General features: G+C 30.8%; 2 protein-coding genes across 4 annotated transcripts; both read right to left on the bottom strand.

Moving 5' to 3' along the window:
* Positions 1 to 8,969: 8,969 nt before the first annotated feature.
* On the bottom strand, positions 8,970 to 13,729 carry ZFP5 (zinc finger protein 5). Its single transcript, XM_012236639.4, has 2 exons — positions 13,472 to 13,729; positions 8,970 to 12,004 (listed from the first exon to the last, which is right to left on the bottom strand). The coding sequence occupies exon 2, from the start codon at positions 10,050 to 10,052 to the stop codon at positions 9,294 to 9,296; it is 759 nt and encodes a 252-aa protein (XP_012092029.1). The 5' UTR covers positions 10,053 to 12,004; positions 13,472 to 13,729; the 3' UTR covers positions 8,970 to 9,293.
* Positions 13,730 to 13,847: 118 nt separating this feature from the next.
* LOC105649832 (Sterile alpha motif (SAM) domain-containing protein) lies at positions 13,848 to 19,048 on the bottom strand. 3 transcript variants are annotated; one of them, XM_020685563.3, is made up of 7 exons: positions 18,663 to 19,047; positions 18,141 to 18,292; positions 17,669 to 17,718; positions 17,035 to 17,588; positions 15,858 to 15,938; positions 15,140 to 15,202; positions 13,848 to 14,275 (listed from the first exon to the last, which is right to left on the bottom strand). In XM_020685563.3, exons 1-7 carry the CDS (start codon positions 18,714 to 18,716, stop codon positions 14,144 to 14,146), a joined length of 1,086 nt encoding a protein of 361 aa, XP_020541222.1. In that variant the 5' UTR covers positions 18,717 to 19,047; the 3' UTR covers positions 13,848 to 14,143. The 3 variants fall into 3 exon arrangements, 2 of the variants coding, with proteins under 2 accessions (XP_020541222.1, XP_012092028.1); XM_012236638.4 differs by having other exon boundaries at positions 13,848 to 14,261; positions 18,663 to 19,040; XR_002286158.3 differs by having other exon boundaries at positions 14,184 to 14,261; positions 15,808 to 15,938; positions 18,663 to 19,048.
* Positions 19,049 to 20,103: the final 1,055 nt, after the last annotated feature.

Below are 20,103 nucleotides of genomic sequence, written 5' to 3'. Positions count from 1 at the left end.
AGAATGACTTTTTATTCTGATAATTGAGTCCTGTTTGTTTGACAAAAGTTGAACTTAGGAAAATACACCAAGTCAAAAATAAAATGACATAGCTTTCAATTTTTAAATAATTATTTAGGCTTTTTTTTTGTAAAAAAAATAATTATTTTAATAGCCTTGAGTTTGTTTTAGTAGTTATCAGAAATTAATATAAAGTATAATCGCTAGGCCGTCAAAATATTAAGTATAATAGACATATTATTTTAACAAATTCATAATACTAAATGCTACATGAAATTTAAGTTGGGAGTAGAAAATAAAAACAATACCTAAATTACTTGTCTTATATTTTTATTAGGATAAATTACTTTGAAAAGTCTTGACATAATTGCACTTTACAGTAGTTTGTTTGAATAACATTAATCAATAGAATTTCTTAAAATGTTAGATAAACTAAAAAAAAAAAAAAAAAAAAGAGTAAAATTTATTTCACAAGTAACAATTTACCTCGACCTAAAATTGAGAGATACCCATTATCCAATTCCCCTCTCTATTTTTTTTTTTTTTTTTACTTCTTTGAATTTATTACTCAACAATTATTCTAAAAAGAATATTTATTCAATGAAATTAAATTTATTCATATGAATGAACATTTTCTTTCCATGTCGGTGGAGATTTTATTTCCTTACGAGGAACAAAACAATACCATGATTGACTCCTAATAAAGAGGCACTTGATTGTCGAAATCTAATAGAAAAGTGATTGAGAATTTTTTTTTTTTTTTTTTTTTTTGAAAGAAGTTGATTATTGAATTTACATGTTTGATTAGTATGGTATGTAGACATCATTTATATTTTCTCATTTTAAGTGGTGGGAGAGTTAGATTTCCATAAAAGATAAAGACAATTTAAAAAAAAAAAATTATTATTATCTAAACACAATAATTTAATTTTTGTACAAAAATTTTTTTATTTTTTGAAAATAATTTTTTATATAAAAGCTGAATTTTGATAATCAAGAAATATGGCTTGTCTCAAGCGCTAAAAACAAATACTATTTTGTTCTAAAAACAATTACTATAAAAAGAAATACGAATTCTTAAAATAAGACGTCCGGCACTCTCCAAAAAAAAAAAAAAAAGAGATCCAGCAATCGTAGTAACGCGCGCGTTAAGGCCGCGAGTACATTAAGGCCGCAAGTTGGGGGTGCGTAATGCGCACAGCTATCTGGAATTTAAATGAGGGATTTGAATGAGAGCAGAAAAAGATTGGCGTAATCAAAGCTGAAAAGTTAATATATTAAATCGCAATTGGTGGGTGAACGGGGAATTTATTATTTTTCATTATTACATCATCATCACTTCGTAATAGTATTTCTTTTTTCTAAAAAAAAAGCCATTCTTTTTGTTTTTTAGTTATTTGACTTGTTTTTTTCTTTTCATTTTATTTACTTGTTATTTTTTTTGAATATTTTAAAATATTTACAAGATTTTTTAATTTATATTTATATAATTATTTTTTATAATAATATTTATGATTGTTAATGACTTCTATTAATATCTTAATGAATAAATGGTAAAAAAGGTAAAATATATAAGTATTTTATCAAAACATGCAAACAAAATGAGACGAATGGAATGTAATTATTCATCTATTACATTAAATTTGTTGCTTTTTAATTTTATATAACACTTTTAAAATTTTAAGATAGCATTAATTATTTTATTTTATTTTTATTTTTTATTAAAATAAAAAAAAATAATTTTAGTTCTTCAATTAACTGAATTTAAGGAAAACATTAATCATCTCTTAATTAATTTGCGGCTAAAATTAAAAGATAGAAATAAATTGAGATAAATGAAGGTGATAAGAAGTGTTTTACAAAATAGTCATAGTATTCATTAAAGATAATAATAAAATTAAAATATTAATTAGCAGTTATTTTTAATTTTCCCAAAATGACAGATAAAAACTTTAGTAAAATAATTTAAAAAAAAATTAGAAATAAAAGTTGACAAAAGAGAGTATCAAATAACTTAAAATGCAATGTTTTTTATATAGCTTTTTAGCAATTTAAAATAGAAAGTGTATTGAAACTATAACCAAATTCCTTGCATTTGTGCACATAAGATATAGTTTAGTGGTGAGTATATATATGGTCTGATAATAGATTCAGATTCAAATCCCAGTATAAAAAAAAAAAAAAAATCATTACATTTGCTGTTGTTAGTTGTCTTTTCCATTTTTTGGTAATCATTAATTTGGATGCATATATAATTATAATGTGGTGGTCACCTAGAAACCTCTTAACCTTACACTTTCAATGATATGAAAATTAATTGAGTGGAGCAATTAAAATGTGTTTTGCTCAAAATGTTCTATATATATATGATCACTATTTTATCATCAATAAATAACCATGAGCACAAGCGTTTATCATAATTTAAAAAAAATTAAAATATAAACTTATTTGTGGCAGACAGTTTCAAATATGGTGCACATTTACGTCATATATTTTAATTTTTTTTAGATTAACCAATGATTAATTTTTTTTTTAATTAATCTATAAATTTGTCATTAGTTGTTTGAAATCCAATGGAATTTATATAATTTCATGTTTGTCATTATTAGCCTTTTTTTTTTTTTTTAAAAAAATTGTCATTATTAGCTTGGCTTAAGCTTTGAACCTAGTATTGCTTTCTTCCAAAATTACTATATTAAAATTGGAATACACTATGTTGATTCTCTTTGGATTCTATGATAAAAAATTCTCACAGTTTACTAAGTGAAACTCATTAGTATTCTTCCTAGGGATAGGATTATCAAATATAATTATATAGAAATTACAATTTCTCATTCTTTTTCTTTTTCTTTTTCTTTTCTTTTCTTTTCTTTTTATAATAATTTGTTTCGAGTGGGTGAAAGTAACTAATACAATGCTTGGCAATGTGGTAATATTCTAGACAAGCACTAGCTTTCAAACAAAGTCTCAAGTCCTTTTCAATAATTTATATGTAGAAATCCCAAAGGAGAACCATTTATCCACCTAATTAATATTTTTTTTTTGAAAGAAAATGTTGGATTTTATTAGTCATCCAAACAAATTAACGATGAAACAAAAGACGGGAAATTACAAAATCAATCTCCCACATTCGACAAGGAACGAGATGCTTGAGCTAGTCAGTGAGCAAACTCGTTTGACGAACGATAAACATGCTTAAACTTAAAAATACAACCAGATTGTAATGATAACTGCCGAATAGAAACGATAATATCACCCAAAATCGAGCCATACATAAGCCCACTTCCCTGTAGAGCATTAATGATTGATAAGTTGTCAGATTCCACAACAATTTGATGCCATCCTCTCCCCTTTAACCAGCTTAACGCTTCTTTGATGGCCATTGCTTCTGCTTCAATTGGCCTTAAACTGGCCTCAAATTTGCCAACCTTAACACCCAGCAAAACTGCATCACTATCCCGTAAAACTGCCCCATAACCAGCACCAGTACCACCTGTATAAACAGCTGCATCCACGTTTAATTTGACCCAATTAAGTTCCGATTTTTGCCATTTAGACACAGCAGATGGTGTTCTACCTGACCCAGCAGCGGCCTTCAACCAATCAGACAGAAAACTCGAGGCTCTATGCCAAATCACCATCGGTGAGGAGTGCTTCTGAGACCATATAACATCATTCCTCGCTGACCAAATCTGCCAGCAAACAGTCATGGCCACAACCACATCCTTATCATTAAAAATAGCAAAAATCTTCCCCATCCACTCTTGGAAAGAGGCAACCATAGGAGAATACCAGCCAAGGAAAGAAGCTCTCCAAACTTGCTTAGAAAATGGACAATGAACCAATAAATGAAAAATATTTTCATCAGATTGGCAACACAGAGGACATATGGAAGGAATATCCACACAACGCCTTCGCAACAGATCACAAGTTGGCAAAATATTATTGCTAGCTCTCCATGCAAAATTAATTGCTTGCGATGGTGCTCTAATCTTCCATAATCGAGTCCACAACCTCCTCATATCTGCATGGATCATTAATGGTTGTTTCTGCACAAGTGCTCTATAGGCAGTCTTCACCGAGTATGACCCATCAATCTCAAACCTCCAAATGATCTCATCAGCGACTCCAATGATTATGGGTATTCGTAAAATGAAGGATACATCTCGATCATTAAATATCCTCCGTATCAACTGCTCATTCCACCCTCCATTTAACAACAAATCCTGCACATAAAAGACTCCAACACCAGGATCAAAATTCGTAGTAATAAACGGGTAAACCGCATCACGAAGCCCACCTAATTAATATTTAAGTATCAATTAATCAACCTCTAATATAATCCAACATGAAAGAAGTTTCACATTAGAAAGATATATCCTAGAGAATAGGGGTGATCAAACTTTGGAAAAAAATCAAAAACCAAACTGAACTAGATTATTTTCTATTTTTGATCGGTCATTTGATTTTTGATTTCATTTCGGTTTGTAATCTTTCACAATTTCAATTGTTGGTCTTTGAATCGGTTATTTAAAAATATTTATTTTATAAATAAAATTGAATCGATATCTATCGAACTGAACCGACCAATTTGGTTCGATTTTTAAATTTATTTCGGTTTGGATTGATTTTAAATAAATTCTATTTTCAATTTTTTGCAGTTCGGAATTGAACTGCATGTTACTAAAGAAGGGGAAAAATAGTAATAATTATTACTACATTCGTCATCTCAATCAATATATCCTCATATATTTTAACACTAAATTTATAAATACGGGTTTCTTGTTAAGTTTTTCTCTCTTTTTTTTCGCATATTTAAATCTACCCAGTCAAATTATCAACAATATATTTATTAAAATTCATTATTAAAGACATAATATATTAACCGATGAGCTTTTGCTTTAACAATACATGATTCGTTATAGATAATTAAAATTATAAATTTAATCTTCAATTCGAGTCTAAATAACTCAGAAAAAGAAATCCTAAAAGAATTTGATTCTCTTAAATAAATCATTTGATGATTAAAACTTTATTTGATAATGAAATTATGAGATGAAGGAAACATAAAGAAGGGGAAAAGGAGTAAGAACAAGCAAATAGCATGTGGGGTGGAGTTATCTAATTTTGTTGTGTAGTCTTGAATTGATAAAAGGGCTTTGAGAATGACTCATGAACAGTATTTTTGCCTTGAAATTGGTACAAGAAAGGTGACCCAACATCTAACCAAGCTCTACATATGATCTCATTTTCTGTGTTTATCATCAAATGACAAAGATATAACTCCAAGTACTTCATTGTTCTTCTTGCAATAAAAGTAATTACTTCATTTTTTTTTTAGTTTTTTGTTAATTAATTTCACTTCTTATTACCAACACCAAGCAATGATCCCAAAATTCCCAATTGGAATTAAGAAATGGACATGAATCTGCAAGCCCACAAAAGGAATGGGCCATTATTATGTTTGGACACTAGATAAGGCCCAACAATAGATCTTAAACCCAAAGTGTTCTTAAAAATCAATTAAATAATCAACCTTCTCGTGATAAATGAGGTAATCCAAATCTCAAAGTTAATCACATGGGTAAAGGAACCTTGTTCATTAAGTTTGAGTTTTGATTTTAAAATAAAATCCTAAATTAACGATTTTACTCTTTCACAAGTTTTTTTAAGTTAAGAAAACAATTACTTTCATATCAATATCAATATGATGTAACATCTGATGTAATATTATTTTATTAAATATAATTTATTTTAAAAGTATATCGATCGCTTATTAATTAATGTTAATCAATATTCTAATTTCATATCATGTGATATAATAAGTTGACTTACAAATGGCACAAAATTTTTTTTCTTAATTTCTATTATTGATAGAAAGATAAATTGAATTTAGTAATTTGTTTTAGAAAAAGCTAGTCCTTCAACGTTGCAAACTATACTCAACCAACATTTATGAGTACAACATTTATGATATTAACATATTATATTAAAAAGTAATTAATTATATAACATAATCCAATACGACAAAACAAAAATGCAAGATATATATAAAATAAATATTTCTTCGAAGATAATTATTATAATCAATAGTATATAGATTGCAATTTGCAAGTAGATTAAGATTAATTAACCTTTGCTTGGTGGAGACAACACGCCAGAATTCACTCAACTACTAAAAATTAATCTAAAATTGATTATGTTCATAATAATACGCCACATGCCATGATTAATAATTTTCACTTAATGTCATTAATTACTAATTAACAATGACTTGGAACATTTAAATATAAACTAACATGTATGGGTTTGAATATAAAATAGACATGTATAATTAAAAAATGACTTGACTATTTTTATTTATTATATCAATCAATTACGACCAGCTAATTAAAACAAATAATAAATTTAATTTATGGATAAATGTCTAAGTACAAAGAATGTTCAACAAATGACAAAGGATAAAAGATTGATGTATTTCCTTGTACATGTGACATTTTTGTATTTTTAATGTTCAAATAATACACGTTAGGTGTCTTAAATTTAGGTATATAAGCCTCTCATGCTACGTAATGTAAAAATTATTAATTATTTATAATTACAGATTAATTAGGGTCATTGAGTCCATTAAAGATCTTCTAATTAAGGATTAAGTTTTACACAACAAGTAACAATTTTTTGAATGATTTTGTTTTGAAACGTGTTACTAATTAATAGACTCGTCCAATATGAAATTATTTTATTTGAAATATTAGATATATAAACGTAAACTCTTTTTTTTAATCTTCTAATTTTCCAACTTGAATTTTCTTAATATGAATTTTAAATTTGATCGTCAGAATATTATATTTCATTATTCGGCGCATACTAATCTTGATTAATTAAGCACAACGGAGAAAAACAAATCTCTCTAAATAGACTAATTTAACAGATAATCCAATATTCTGTGGAAGAAGTCATCAGCACAAGTTTGAACTGTAGGAAGAAGAAGACGAGGAAGAAAAATAATCACTCAAACCAATAATAATGAAAGAGATTATCCATTATGATGTATATACATTTTAAATGCTCGACATGGAAAAGGAATTAAGAAATATAAGAAAGAAAAAGTTTATTCACACGAGCAAGTAGTTCTTATGCAAAACAACACTATATATTATTATTATTATTATTATTATTATTATTTCATTAATGGATGATTAAAGATTTATATCGGTCAAGATATAAAGATTACTATTATAAAGATTTAATGGACCAATTGCTAATATAAAGATTCATTAAAGGACCAATTGCTAATATAAAGATTCATTAAAGGACCAATTGCTAATATAAAGATTCATTAAAGGACCAATTGCTAATATAAAGATTTATATCGGTCAAGATTATCTTCAAGGGAAAAAATCCAATATTATTTCTAAAATAATGTTTTTTTTAGTGAATTATTTTTTTTTTAAAAAAAAGCTTAAAGATTCGTTATTTGATGGAAAAAACATTTATATTATAAGAAAGATTAGGATTCTTGGTTTAAGAATTTAATTAGGAGGTCGGTCCAATCCTATCCAATAAAATGAATAGGTCAAAGCCCGAATCTTGATATTCTAAAATTTTTAGGGTAAGAGTTAGTTGGTTTGCACTTTGGAAAATAAAAACTAAGTGGCTGACAAGAGCAATATATATATATATATATATATATATATATATATATATATATATATATATATATATAAAATAAATTAATTTTTAGGTCATAGAATAGAAGTGCATGATGGGTTACAAAGTGGAAGCACTTTTAATTATCAAGACCTAATATTCTTCTTCTTCTCTAGCTATAGCGTTAGAGCACCAAATGAAGAATTATTCTTTGTTACTCACATTGCACCATTATATATATTTTGCTTCAATCTAATCATGCATTAAAGTGTTTGCCCATTATATTTATTTATTTATTTTTTTCTAAAAAAAAAAGGTAAAAAGTTACATGGTTAAATGTGAATTACATGAGCCACACATGTTGGATGTGTGAATCCACATTTTCTAGTAACATGTTTATTCTTTTGACATTTGTTCCATTTTTTATTATCTTTGAACTTTTAGCTTTAAATTATGATCATACTCTTTAATGTAATTTATAGGTAATTGCAAAGATGATTAACTTAATTTTATTCAAAAATAATTATCGTGTGCAATAGATCACTAATAACAATGAACTCCACCTTTTAAAATCCAACTGAAATCAAATTACATTATATAAACAAATTAAATTGGTTCAATTTGATTGGTTTAGTTTTATTTTCGAATAAATTTGATTAATTTTCTCTCAGCAAAATGAAAATGGGAAATTGAAGTTACCTAAATCATAAATCAAATTAAACTGATTAAATCAAATTTCGAAATCGAAAAATAAAACTAAATAAATTTGGTTCAATTTTAAGCTTTAACCTACACAAACTTTTCCTGAATTACAAGTGTATCTTTGAAAGTTAGTTTTCTTTTTCTTGACAAGTTTAAAAATGTATTTTTCTTTGTATCTGCACAAAAGAGACACATAATACATCAACGCATGATCTAACAATAAATATATATAGGACATTATAATAGATCCAGGTTTGAATTCTTCCACTGCTAAAAAAAAAAAACTTTCGGTGCATTTAAAATTCAAACGGTTAACCCGTTTACCGATTTAGTAATCTTGCCTGCGCACGAAAAGAATGAGTATGACCAAAATTTTCCACAAAAGTATGAGAAAAAACAAGATAAGAAAAACCTGGAATCATTTATGTTTCAAGATGTGCAATGTCAAGACAGGAGCAGAAAGAAAGAAAAACATCTGAGCCTGGAAGTTTCCTGCAACAGATGCCTTGGCAACCAAAACTCATCAAACTCGAATCAACAATAAATTAAAATAGTAATATTGGTTATGTATTTTCTCATTTGTCCAGGAAATTTGCAGAATTTACATAGTCAAATAATTGTAAGTAAACTTAAATGAATAATTGTAACTAGAATACATTAATATCTTAGTTCCTGATAAATCTCAACTGCTAAAATTATAGCAAAGCTTTTAATTATCAGGCAAGAAACTGTACAAACTGAAATTGTCTCAGTCTCGCCATCTAATCTGTACGTCTCCTTCAGTATGTAAATACAACATTTTTTGTATGATTAATTTCATACGATGGAATTGAATGATGTATACAAATGACATTATGTCTGAATTTTCCAAGTAAAATCTTGTTAATGTCATCGACCGAAATCTTGACTGTGAATTTTCTTGTGTAGCATTAATTGAGAATTCAAGGAAAAGGTGTCGAGCTTCGAATATTCGATTGCAAGCTAAGTCCTAACTGAAGATCCAAAGATTTACAGGTTTGTTTGGAAGCAGGCAAAGCTGAAGGCTTCCTAATTACATTCCTGCTATTTCTGGATCTATCAGCACGTGTTAAGGTGAACATACAATTTTCCTGTTGAAAAGGAGCCTGAGCAGGAATACCCATACCATACCACTTTGATAACTGAGACCCAGTATTAATATGGGAATCTTGATCATAAGGAGTGAAACTAATCTGAGACTCCTCGTAGAGTGAGAATTCAGGAGAACAACAAGAAGGATCATAAAACCATTGAGTCGAATTGTTGTAACTCAGGTTGTTCTGCAAAGGTTGAAGATAACAGCTGATGCTGGCTTTCCTGGCTTGAAGCTGCAATCTTTTCTTCTTCAATCTTTCTTTCTTATGAGCATTTTGATGACCTCCTAAAGCTTGTGAGTTCGCAAACTCCTTGAAACAATATTGGCACTCAAACTTCTTATTGTCTTCAGGTTCTTTTGTTGAATCTTTATGCATGACAGGCTTTTCCCCTTCATGTGAAACAGTATTCGATGAATTTACACTCTCATCTCCTTCTGCACAACCTTTCGGGTAGCTTTCTTCATTTCTGCATGGGTTTAATTCGAAACCAAATAGTTTGAGTTTCTTCTCAACACAGGATTCTGCAGAATGGCAATTTTCTCCATCTAATGTGGAAGAAAAGACGTTAGAGGTTTCCTTTTCCATCTATCTTGATGCGAGTGAAAAATGAAAAAGGATATTTGTTTAGTTTAGTAGTTCTGATACACCTTGTAGTTGCTTGGCTTCTCTTCCTTATATAGTAAACTCTATGGTTTCCAACGATCATTGCATCTCAAAACAGGATGGACTAGTTTTGTAATAATCAAGAACAGTATCAAAAAATACACCAAGGTCAATAAAAAATAAAATAAAATAAAGAAAGAAAAGAAAAGAAAAGAAAAGTCAGACCAAAGAAGCCGTCTCATGCAATATTGTTTTTCTTTATATGTATATATATAACATATAAAAAGAATAATAGAAAAAGAAAAATTGCATTTTGTAATAGATACACCTCAAAGTTTCTCCATCAAAGAGGATTCAGTGTGCTTTAATAACAAGGAATTCCATGGTCTGTAAGCAATAATAAATATATAAAAGCATGCAATTATAGTACCACTTGAATAGTTAAAACATATATTCCATGCTTCAAGACAGGATAAAGGTTATTATATTAATTGTAATAACAAAAGTCAAAGAAAGATGGGGATTTAATCACCTGGAAGGAAGGCGCTCTAACGCTGCAACAAATCTTCCACTGTACTTAAAAATGCATATCTAACATTATTTTACTAAACCAACTAATGAGTCAGTGGATTCATGTATTGTCCTCTAGCTGAGATTATATCATTATATTAATATTAATATTAAAATAATATAAATAATTAAAAACATTAATTATCCATAAATCATAGCTGTGGGTACCCAGTCCCATCCACTAAATGTCTCTAATCAATGTTTATAAAATTTTGAGTTCTGTAGAAACGTGATTATTCAGCACATATGAAGCTTCTTTGTAATTATCTCTCCACCCACATGATTAAATAATAAAAAATAGAAAGGAATGCTTTGATTAAATTTTAAAATGTGTCTATATCTTGACCATGTTTAGGAAATGCTATTTTAAAATAGAAAGAGCTAAGGGAGAGTAGTTGCTAAACAAAGGAATATAACTAAGTGGGTAATGATGCAAGCATATATACACTAATTAGGGTCTTCAAGAAGATCTGGGCATATCTTCTTAGAGCAGGCAAAGCTCTATATAATATGCTTAAAAGCATATATTTTAAGGTGATCAAGTCATCAATTAATATTATTGTATAGATATGAAATGAATTTGTGTTGGACAGTTGTTATAGTTGGACCCCACTTTTTGTAGCTTTAGAGACAATGTTAAAAACTATTAGATTGTGTTGTTATTCTATTGTCTCTAACCAAATCTTCCATTGGTGGAGGAAGTCCACCAATGGATCTCTCATGCTCATCAATTCCCACTTCTTTTCTTTTCTTTTTTATCTTTTTCTTTCAGGTCTATTCAAATCATTTTCTTGCTTTAGGAGAAGAATTCCAAGTAGGCATGCTGTCATCAAGCAATTCATCTCTTCCATTCTAAATTTCTAATAAGTGGAATAAAATGAAACCAAAGGGAGGAAGATTGGCATATGGTGGCTAGGTGGGTGGGTTGGTTGGTTGGTTGGTTGATTGATTTTTTTAGCTCATTTCATTTCATTTATCCATGTGTTCATAGAATATCAAAAGGTGGCCCCTACCATCAGCCAACCCTAAAATTAAAAGCCTTGTTCTCATACTATATTTATTTTACTTCACTTGTGGACAAGTCCAAAGGAATTTTAAGTATATTAAGAAACCACAAAGAATGCCAAGATTGACCAAGTAAGAACAACTAAAATAATTCATCACTTGTTTCATATTGCAGCAGATGAACACAATCAAGAAAAAAAGGCAAGGATTGTTGTGGAATGTTAAAATGTATATATGTTATATGCTACTTACTTTTATAGCATATCTGAAGCAGAGAGTTTCTGTTCGTCAAATTATGACAATTCAGCAGCTTTTCGGTGTTTGTGTTTCAATCAAAGGTTTTCCTTGGCCAAAAACAACTGCAAATGCAAAGAAATAATTAATGAAAACTTAAGCTGGAACAAACAAAAAAAAAAAAAAAAAAAAGAAGGAAGTTGCAGCGAAAGATCGGTTATTTAATGTGCAATCACATCAGGGTAGGCCTTAACAACGGAAAGAGCAAGGAAAATTCATCTCCTACCCTGTAAGAACCTAACAACCATTTTGACTCATTATCAACAATAACATTTCTAGATAACTTGGACAGGAAAAACATAAGTAAAACAAGAAAACTATGATAATTAAATTACTGGTAACTATACAAGAAGTTTTTCCAAATTGTATTTTATTAATAAGAAACCGGTGAAAATCTAGCATAGCATGGACAGTAGTACAATCTTGACCTTGACAAAATTAGTTGATCTCATTCTATAGAAAGAGGAGAATAAGGAGGCAAAAGGCTTCTATTTACAAAATTATTTTTGAGAAATCCAATCCCAGCATCTTCTTTTTGGCAAAGAAAGACAAAAACGTGACTTGCATCCTATGATTGCTAGCTATAATGGCAGCAAAATTGAAAAGACACATATTTAGAGAATATGAACCTAGCAGGAAGCCACTCTACATCTCACTCGGTTGCCACTTTGGACATTGATGGTACACGCACCATGAAGATGCAGGGTGCTAAGTTATTACGATGGTCAGAAATGTAGTGAATACATGATATTGCCATCCCATAAAATTATCTAACCTAATTTGGCCAACTGAATAGTTATTCACTCTAAATCTTAGGAAATATAGTGTATCTTGTATTTATAAGTAAATGAAATTTGGCTTGAAATTAAGGATAGTAAATCTCAAATAAAATGTGCATGAGAACATATATTATATCTAACTAATTAAATAATTTTCTGTCAGCAAATGGAAAAATTCAATAGGATGTTTCTGGGCATAAGAAGATTAACCATTTCTCTTACCTAAAAGGTAGAGAACTGGTTCAGTCACAAGGAAATTGTGCTTCCAATTTAGTTGTAAAAAAATTGAAAAGCTAAACTTGCTGTGGGGTAGTTATCTAGCTGTATCATAGGGCAATGTATCTTCAGCGAGACCAAAATTCCTACTTACCTACTGTTAGAATCCTGTTATGTATTTGTTAGGGACTTGGTTTTGCTATAGAGTGAAATTGATTCTACATTGTTTGAATTATTAATGATAAAAAAACCCAAGCAAAATATAGGAATCCCAATCCAATTAAACCCACTTGCATCCACGTGAAGCCACACTTAAATTTGTCTATACCGATTATCATTTACATAAAAATAATCATATGATAAGAAAGTCAGAAACCAGTACGGAAGTGTGAACACAATTTCACATTTGAATATAAAAGAGGCATAACTGCTGTTTAAAAAGCATGAATGGTCGTCGGAGTATCAAAAAGGACAAACAAGAAGAACGCGTACATTAAAAAAATGGAGATAGGGGAGAAGGAGAGCGAGAAATCTTACAACGGATCGTTCACACAAATCATGCTTCAAAGAATCCAAGGCACTGGGGCAACATAACGATTTCACCTCTTTTGGCTTTTTCATCGAACAGTTGGTGGGCATTGGCATGGGGCGATTCTGGCAACGGCCAAGGAAACAACTTTATTAATGGAGCATCCGACGTGCCCATCCGCAGTGCACCTTCAATTAAATTTACAAATCTTTTACCGGTTTCGAGGAATTTTGTTAATCATTATGATATCACAATAGTGAATGAGGAAATACTTCATCTATTTCAGTAATTTGTTAAAAGCATACTCTTGCCACCGCATTCTCACCGTCCATTCAACAATCTCTCAAAATAATTTTCCTCAACAGATAATACAACAAACAGAAATCCAGTTCACCGCTCCTAAAATTGGCATAGCATTCATATCCAAGTTAATTTTTTACATTCAGTTTCATCTCACCATGAACAAATTCTAGGGATATGGTTCAAGTACACATAACATACAGGGTAAAACAAAAACCGATACATGAAAAGTAATCTAACAATATTAGTAATACACTACATCTCAAAAATTTTCCCCGGATTCTATCAAAATATTAACCAACAGAGTTGTCTGTTAGACGTAAAAAATTGACTACTGGTTCACTGGAGCCTTCAGAGAACAAATTTTGCAGGGTGGTGCTTCATGGAAAAGATAGTAGATGAGCCACCCCAAAGCATAGCTCGGCTTTGAAAGTAAGTTCTCTAAGGTTGTCTTCTGTTACGAGGCAAGAGTGCAAGAAGAATCTTTTTTCTTGGTCCCTGCAATATAGACACTTTCATTAAAGATAAAACTGCATCTATATAGCAACTGTTCTAAAAACAAGTAATAATAGCCAGCAGACATATTTAAAAAGAATTATTAGAAGTGCTGTGATATCCCTGCAGAAGTGATCCAAAGGCCCACAGCTCTTGCTTCAACTTGGAAACCACATGTGAACTATCATACGAGGGATTTAGTTGACTGAAAAGGAAAAGAATCATGATTTTGTTCAAGCTGAACTTTTAACCTATTTTAGTTCTGTGCGAGTGCAAGGTACCTCCACATCTATACTCTATGGCCCTCATTCCACATTCTTCACTTTAGTCAGTGAACTGCTTAGGAAAAGAAAAATTGTCCTTGGCAGAACGTTTAGTAGAGCAGGATCACGAATTCAATTCAATCCCCAATGTTACTGTCCTCAAGAATTTCCGACATGCCCCAAAAAATAATGGGCAGAAAAACTCAGTAAGTCTACTCTCACAATTAGTCACTTTATATATCTAAATGGCCAGTATGAATTGCTGCATTAAATAGAAAATTCAAAATTTGAACTAAGGACAAAATTATCTTATTTTTGTCACTGAAATTTACCACCAAGAAGAATGATAAACTTTTTTTATATAGATGGATATAAATAAAAGGATATATTGGTTCCCCTTAATGTTTACATTTTACTGATCACCAGATCTCATAGAAATGAAATTGAATTAAAGAAAATCAGTGCAAATAAATAAAAAAGAAAAATCAATACACCCCAAAATGACATGCAGAATGTCAAAGATTAGATGTTTATCAGAATTATCTGAACATAAAATTGAGTTCAAGAATATAATAGGTGAAAGAAATCCTTTTGATATCTCAGGGAGGAAAAAATTACCATAGGTATTCCCAGCTCTTTGAGATCAGTTTCCCCCATCTGCTTCAATGCAGTCATATCCACCTGTTCAATAGATCACACAAATTAAGAATCGGGTGAATCAGAAAAAAGGAAAACGTGATCAATAGCACTATTTGCTAGTTTGGTTCAATCAGACCGTGAATTTCCACAATAGTCACAAGGTTCACTATTCACAAGAAAAACCAGCTATCAAAAGTGACATACAAAGGGACTTCGCAGTTTGCTTCCACATACAAGATAGTGAAAGCATCTTAAAGCAAAGAATTGAATGATGACAGGCACATATGCCTGATCCTTCTTCAAATAACTAATATGCATTAGCAGTTATATTACCTATAACCTGTGAGCATCTCAAAAACAACAAAACAACATGGCAAGTTATCATATGGGTAAAAAATATTCTGACGTTTTCAAAATTTGAATCTTCCACTTACAGTTATATTATCTATAACTTTAGTACTGGGCATTTAGCATGTATGCATGTTCGTGATTGAGAGAGAACCACAAACAAAACCAAACAGAAAGAAAACAAGTCATTCAGCCAAACCTTAGTCCTGTAGTGGACAAATTGCATACAATTTTTTTTTTTTGTCACCAAAAAATGTGCACATTTGTAAGAAATTAAAAAGCAAAGAAACAAAATTTACCGTTCCCATGATTCCATTCAATAATTCATTGCAGGGTAAATCTAAACTACCTCTTCAGCCTTGAAAAGAATGGCATATTTCCCCAATCCTAATGAATGTAACAAGCCTTCAACAGTCTGTTGTTCTTCAGCCTACATAACAAAAACAGACAAATAAGATTTCCAGACGTTTTTCTGATTATTGTAAACAGACAAGATGCTAACAATTGATTCTCCCATGCACATCAGAAGTATGAACTAGTGGAATTGTTCATGTCTAAGAACTTAATATTACAGTACAACAGAGAAACATTTATAATGAGCTACTGAGCAAAGAAGGTAGCAAACCAGTTATTGAAAAAGTAGAAAAGAGAATCAGAAAGTATAGTCATAAATACAGCTGTTGATAAATGTGGTTATGGTGCCAACTAGCTTAATTAGTAAAATCTCCAGGCATTATTCCAAGAGACCTGAAATGAAATTCAGCTCACGCTCAGGATCATGGGTAAAGCTGATAATTAAACCAAAAAAATACACATACAAAAGCAGGTGCTCATGGGATGAAAGAAAAGACGTAAACTCTTTTATCCCGTTGCCCCAGCATAAAGCTGAATAAAAAATAGTAGGGTCTTGCAATTCAATGCTAAATCATTCCAGATCAAGCAACAAGCATAAGGGTACAAACTTTATAAAAAATGTTCAGTAGAAATCATGCCATCAGCAGAAAACCACTGAAATAGAAGTTCAATTCAAGCTGTTAACATACTTAGAGTTTGATCAGAGTTACTTGAAATGAGCCACCAAAAGTGCACCTAGGTTCCTGGTACTGCAACTACTGAAATCAATCATACAACATAAAGAAATTCATAAAAGAGAAACACTCCTTTTCCATCAACTGACAAAGAAGTGATCTATTCTTTCCCTTCAAAACCTGTTGATCACTTTTCATTCCCCTAAACTGGTTTTCCCCTGTTTTAGGGCCCCAGAGACCTTGTTCTTCTTTAGTAGATATTCTAATGCATCCAGCTTAATAGTTTAAAATACAGCATCCAAAAAACATCCCCTATCCCTTTATTGAAAATCAGAACTTTCATTAAAAGATTAAAAGAACTTCTGGAAATAAACATTTGGAAATAAGAAAAGGAATGGGGGAAAGAGAATCTTCCAGCTTAGTGTTGTACTATACAATAGAACTAGGGTGCATCCACACTAATGTGTGAATGAAAGACAAAGGTAAATAAAATCATACCACATATGTGCTCTTTTGTACCATGCCACTTGGTGGAGCTAGTTGAGCCATAATAGGTGCTGCAGGTTTAGAAGATACTGCAGGCAACACAGATTTAGTCATGAAAGCTGCAGAACTACTAACAGGCCTTGGAGCATCGAGAACATCCTTGTTCATGTATGAAACTGTTCTTGCATCATCAAATGACCTTCTTTGTAATTCTTCAACATTTCTAGGAGGGGATAGACCCCTAGAACTACCCATAATTCTATCTGGAGATCTCCTTCTTATATGATCCAAAGTCCAAGGATTATAAGGATTTCGCGACAAATCAACCTGTGGCAGATTATCTACACTTCTCGTGGAAGGAATTCGACCCAAGATACCAGAGCCCTTTGGATCAGGCATGCGCTGCCGTGTATCAAGAGAACTGAGAGGAGGGCCTGGAGGCTGCACTGTCCTAGATAACTTTTCTCGGAGGTCCATGGTTTTCTCATCATAGTTGCTAGTAGGTCTTCTAGATACACTTTTTTGCATGAGTTTGAATCGAAGATCATCCTTACCAATGCGAACATCTTTAATAAGAGAGACAAGGGTCAGTTCTCCAAAAACTGAAATAAATGATATTTCACTGCTGGAGTAGCAAGTTTATTACCTTGCATACCATTAGCAGTCAAGCTGGTCAAATAACTGTCGCCTCTTTGCCTACAAGAAGATAAGGTATGACCATAACATTCTCCACAGGCAACTCATCATAAAAGCATGCCCTTGGAAAACATGTAAGAACACAAAAACAAGCCATGAAACATAGACTCTAGTGACTCTAAAAGGACACTGAGAGCAATTAGGTCATCAACAACATACACCAGTTTCAATTTATACCCAATCACAAATTGCCTAACTCTATTTAAATGCTGTCATATATTCATAATTCCAATAATCCATAAAAAATTAGAAATTTTCAAACATGAGTGACCTGAAAGCTATTTCAAATAGAGGGAGCCACATAGGAATTGCATAATATTATAACTCCAATCCGTAAGAAATTGTTAAAAATGAAGAGAAGCAACACTGTTTCTCACACGTCTAATCAAATAAAGACAAAAAAATGAAAGCAAAACACACACCGTTTGTTGTTAGCTTCGCTTCCATTAGACAAGAAACCGTCCAAATTACTTCCTAATCTATCTCTTACAGACCGCTTATTTCCAGCACTTCCAGCACTTGAGAGACGATCAGCATATTCAACATCTGATACAGTTGCAGATCTCTTTACCACCTGTGACATTAGACTTACCAGTGAATGCAATCATACAATAGAAAAATGAATGAGAAATTTTATTCGGCAAACACAAAGCATACAAAAACTCAACTTTACAATATAAGAAATTGTTACTAAGAAAAGATAAAGGCAACCAAACAAGCCTAAATAGTTACGTGAAGCTCAGCTTAAGAAGACGTCTGTGAACCTCTCCTATAGAAAATACTGCGGATATTTCCGAAAGACAAGTTCATTTTTCTTTTCCTCTTTTTTTCACGGCAACCAAACAGTATTAGCAAAACTATCAACCAAAACAAGCAGCAAAACCCCCAGTTCGAATTACCAAAACAAACGAGAAAAAAAAAAAGATTCAAAAATAAATAAATACCTGACCAGAGCGCCCAAGAGTAATTGTGACGCGACCATTCGAAGCTCCCGACATGTCAAAACCCAAAACCCTAAGTAATCAATTAACTAATCTGCTCTATCGGATCAACCGGCACATAAACTAATCCTAATTATTAACCTAATAATAAGAACCCTAACCTCATTTCCACTCGCTAGCTATAACAGAAGCACAAAGAGAAGCAGGAGAGAGAAACAGGAAATTGGTACCAGTTACAGGCTCCGGAGAAAGAGACAGACGGACAGCGTAAATGTTTTGTTTCGAAAAAGGAAATGAAAAGAAAAAAAAAAAAAAGTGAAAAAGTTGATGGAAAATTAGAAATATTAAAAATGTTGTGATCTTTCACTTGAAATAAATCAGCGTGACAGGCTGACAGCGTTAACGAAGGACGTCTGATCTGGAGACTACCGCTCTACTACTCGCTCTGTTTTTTATTTTTAATTTTGTTAAAAGTTCTTTTTTTTTTTTGAACAAGCGAAACGACTTACCATCTACTATAATATAATTAATTAATTGAATTAAAATATAATTTTTAATTTTATTAAACATTTATTAATTAAATGTTTTTATTTCTCATTTGATTATAAAATTTAATATAAAAATGAATAATTAGATCAACTCAATTATAATAATTTACAATAAATTTATTATGCTATTAAATTTTTTTGAAAATTTAGAAAAATATATATTTAAAAATGAAATATATAATGTAATATTAAATTTTCAAGATATCATGTGTGGTTTTCTCATATATGTAAGGAGTGAAAAAATTTAAATTTAAATAGCCACGAGTTTTCACAAATTTAATTTATTTAAGGAAGAATATTTCTATTATATAATAGATATTTTTATTTAGGTAATTGTTATTTCAACCGAAATAAATAAAAAAAAAAAAAAGGGAAGAGACACAAGAATGGTGCAGGAAAATTTTTTCCAGTGGGCTCCATTTTCATAAGGCCTTTTAATGGACTTAGTTGCCACCGTGCTATCATTTCAGTCAGGCCCAATATATGACCCAAAAAGAAAGTAACAGAGAAACATTTTTGCATCCAAGGGAACGGCTGGTTCGCATCTCTCTAACAGCCTCCCCCTACCCTTTCTCTTATTCGATTTAACTTTTTGTTTTTTTCCTCAAATAAATCTTCTATTTAATAGGATTGTGTATTGGTCGGTCTCGTTTTTTAAATTAAACCGAATTAACCAATAAACGAAATAAAGAGAATACAAAGTTATCAAAATTGCCCATAACAATATAATTGAATTGAAACCAAACCGAATTTTATTTTTTACTCCATTTAACTTTTTTGGGCGTAAAAATGAGTTCTAGTAAAACTAAAATGGATTGCAAACAATGAACTATCTCTATTAAAACAAAGGAATGAAAATGGTTATTTAAAAAACTGAATTGGAGTAAACCAAACCG

This window comes from Jatropha curcas, chromosome 5 (genome assembly GCF_041381405.1).
Source record: "Jatropha curcas cultivar XTBG-Jc1 chromosome 5, XTBG_Jcur_1.0, whole genome shotgun sequence".
Classification (NCBI taxonomy): Eukaryota; Viridiplantae; Streptophyta; class Magnoliopsida; order Malpighiales; family Euphorbiaceae; genus Jatropha; species Jatropha curcas.
Note: the sequence above shows the minus strand (reverse complement) of the source record. Positions and strands in the feature narration are given on the sequence as shown.

What these genes read in the sequence shown, in the direction of transcription:
- ZFP5 (XM_012236639.4), bottom strand. Translation starts at nt 10,052, where the DNA reads ATGGAAAAGGAAACCTCTAACGTCTTTTCTTCCACATTAGATGGAGAA.
- LOC105649832 (XM_020685563.3), bottom strand. Translation starts at nt 18,716, where the DNA reads ATGTCGGGAGCTTCGAATGGTCGCGTCACAATTACTCTTGGGCGCTCT. An exon ending in CTCTTGGGCGCTCTGGTCAG is followed by an intron (nt 18,293 to 18,662) that starts GTATTTATTTAT and finishes CTAATGTCACAG; the next exon opens with GTGGTAAAGAGATCTGCAAC. An exon ending in AGCGAAGCTAACAACAAACG is followed by an intron (nt 17,719 to 18,140) that starts GTGTGTGTTTTG and finishes ATCTTCTTGTAG; the next exon opens with GCAAAGAGGCGACAGTTATT.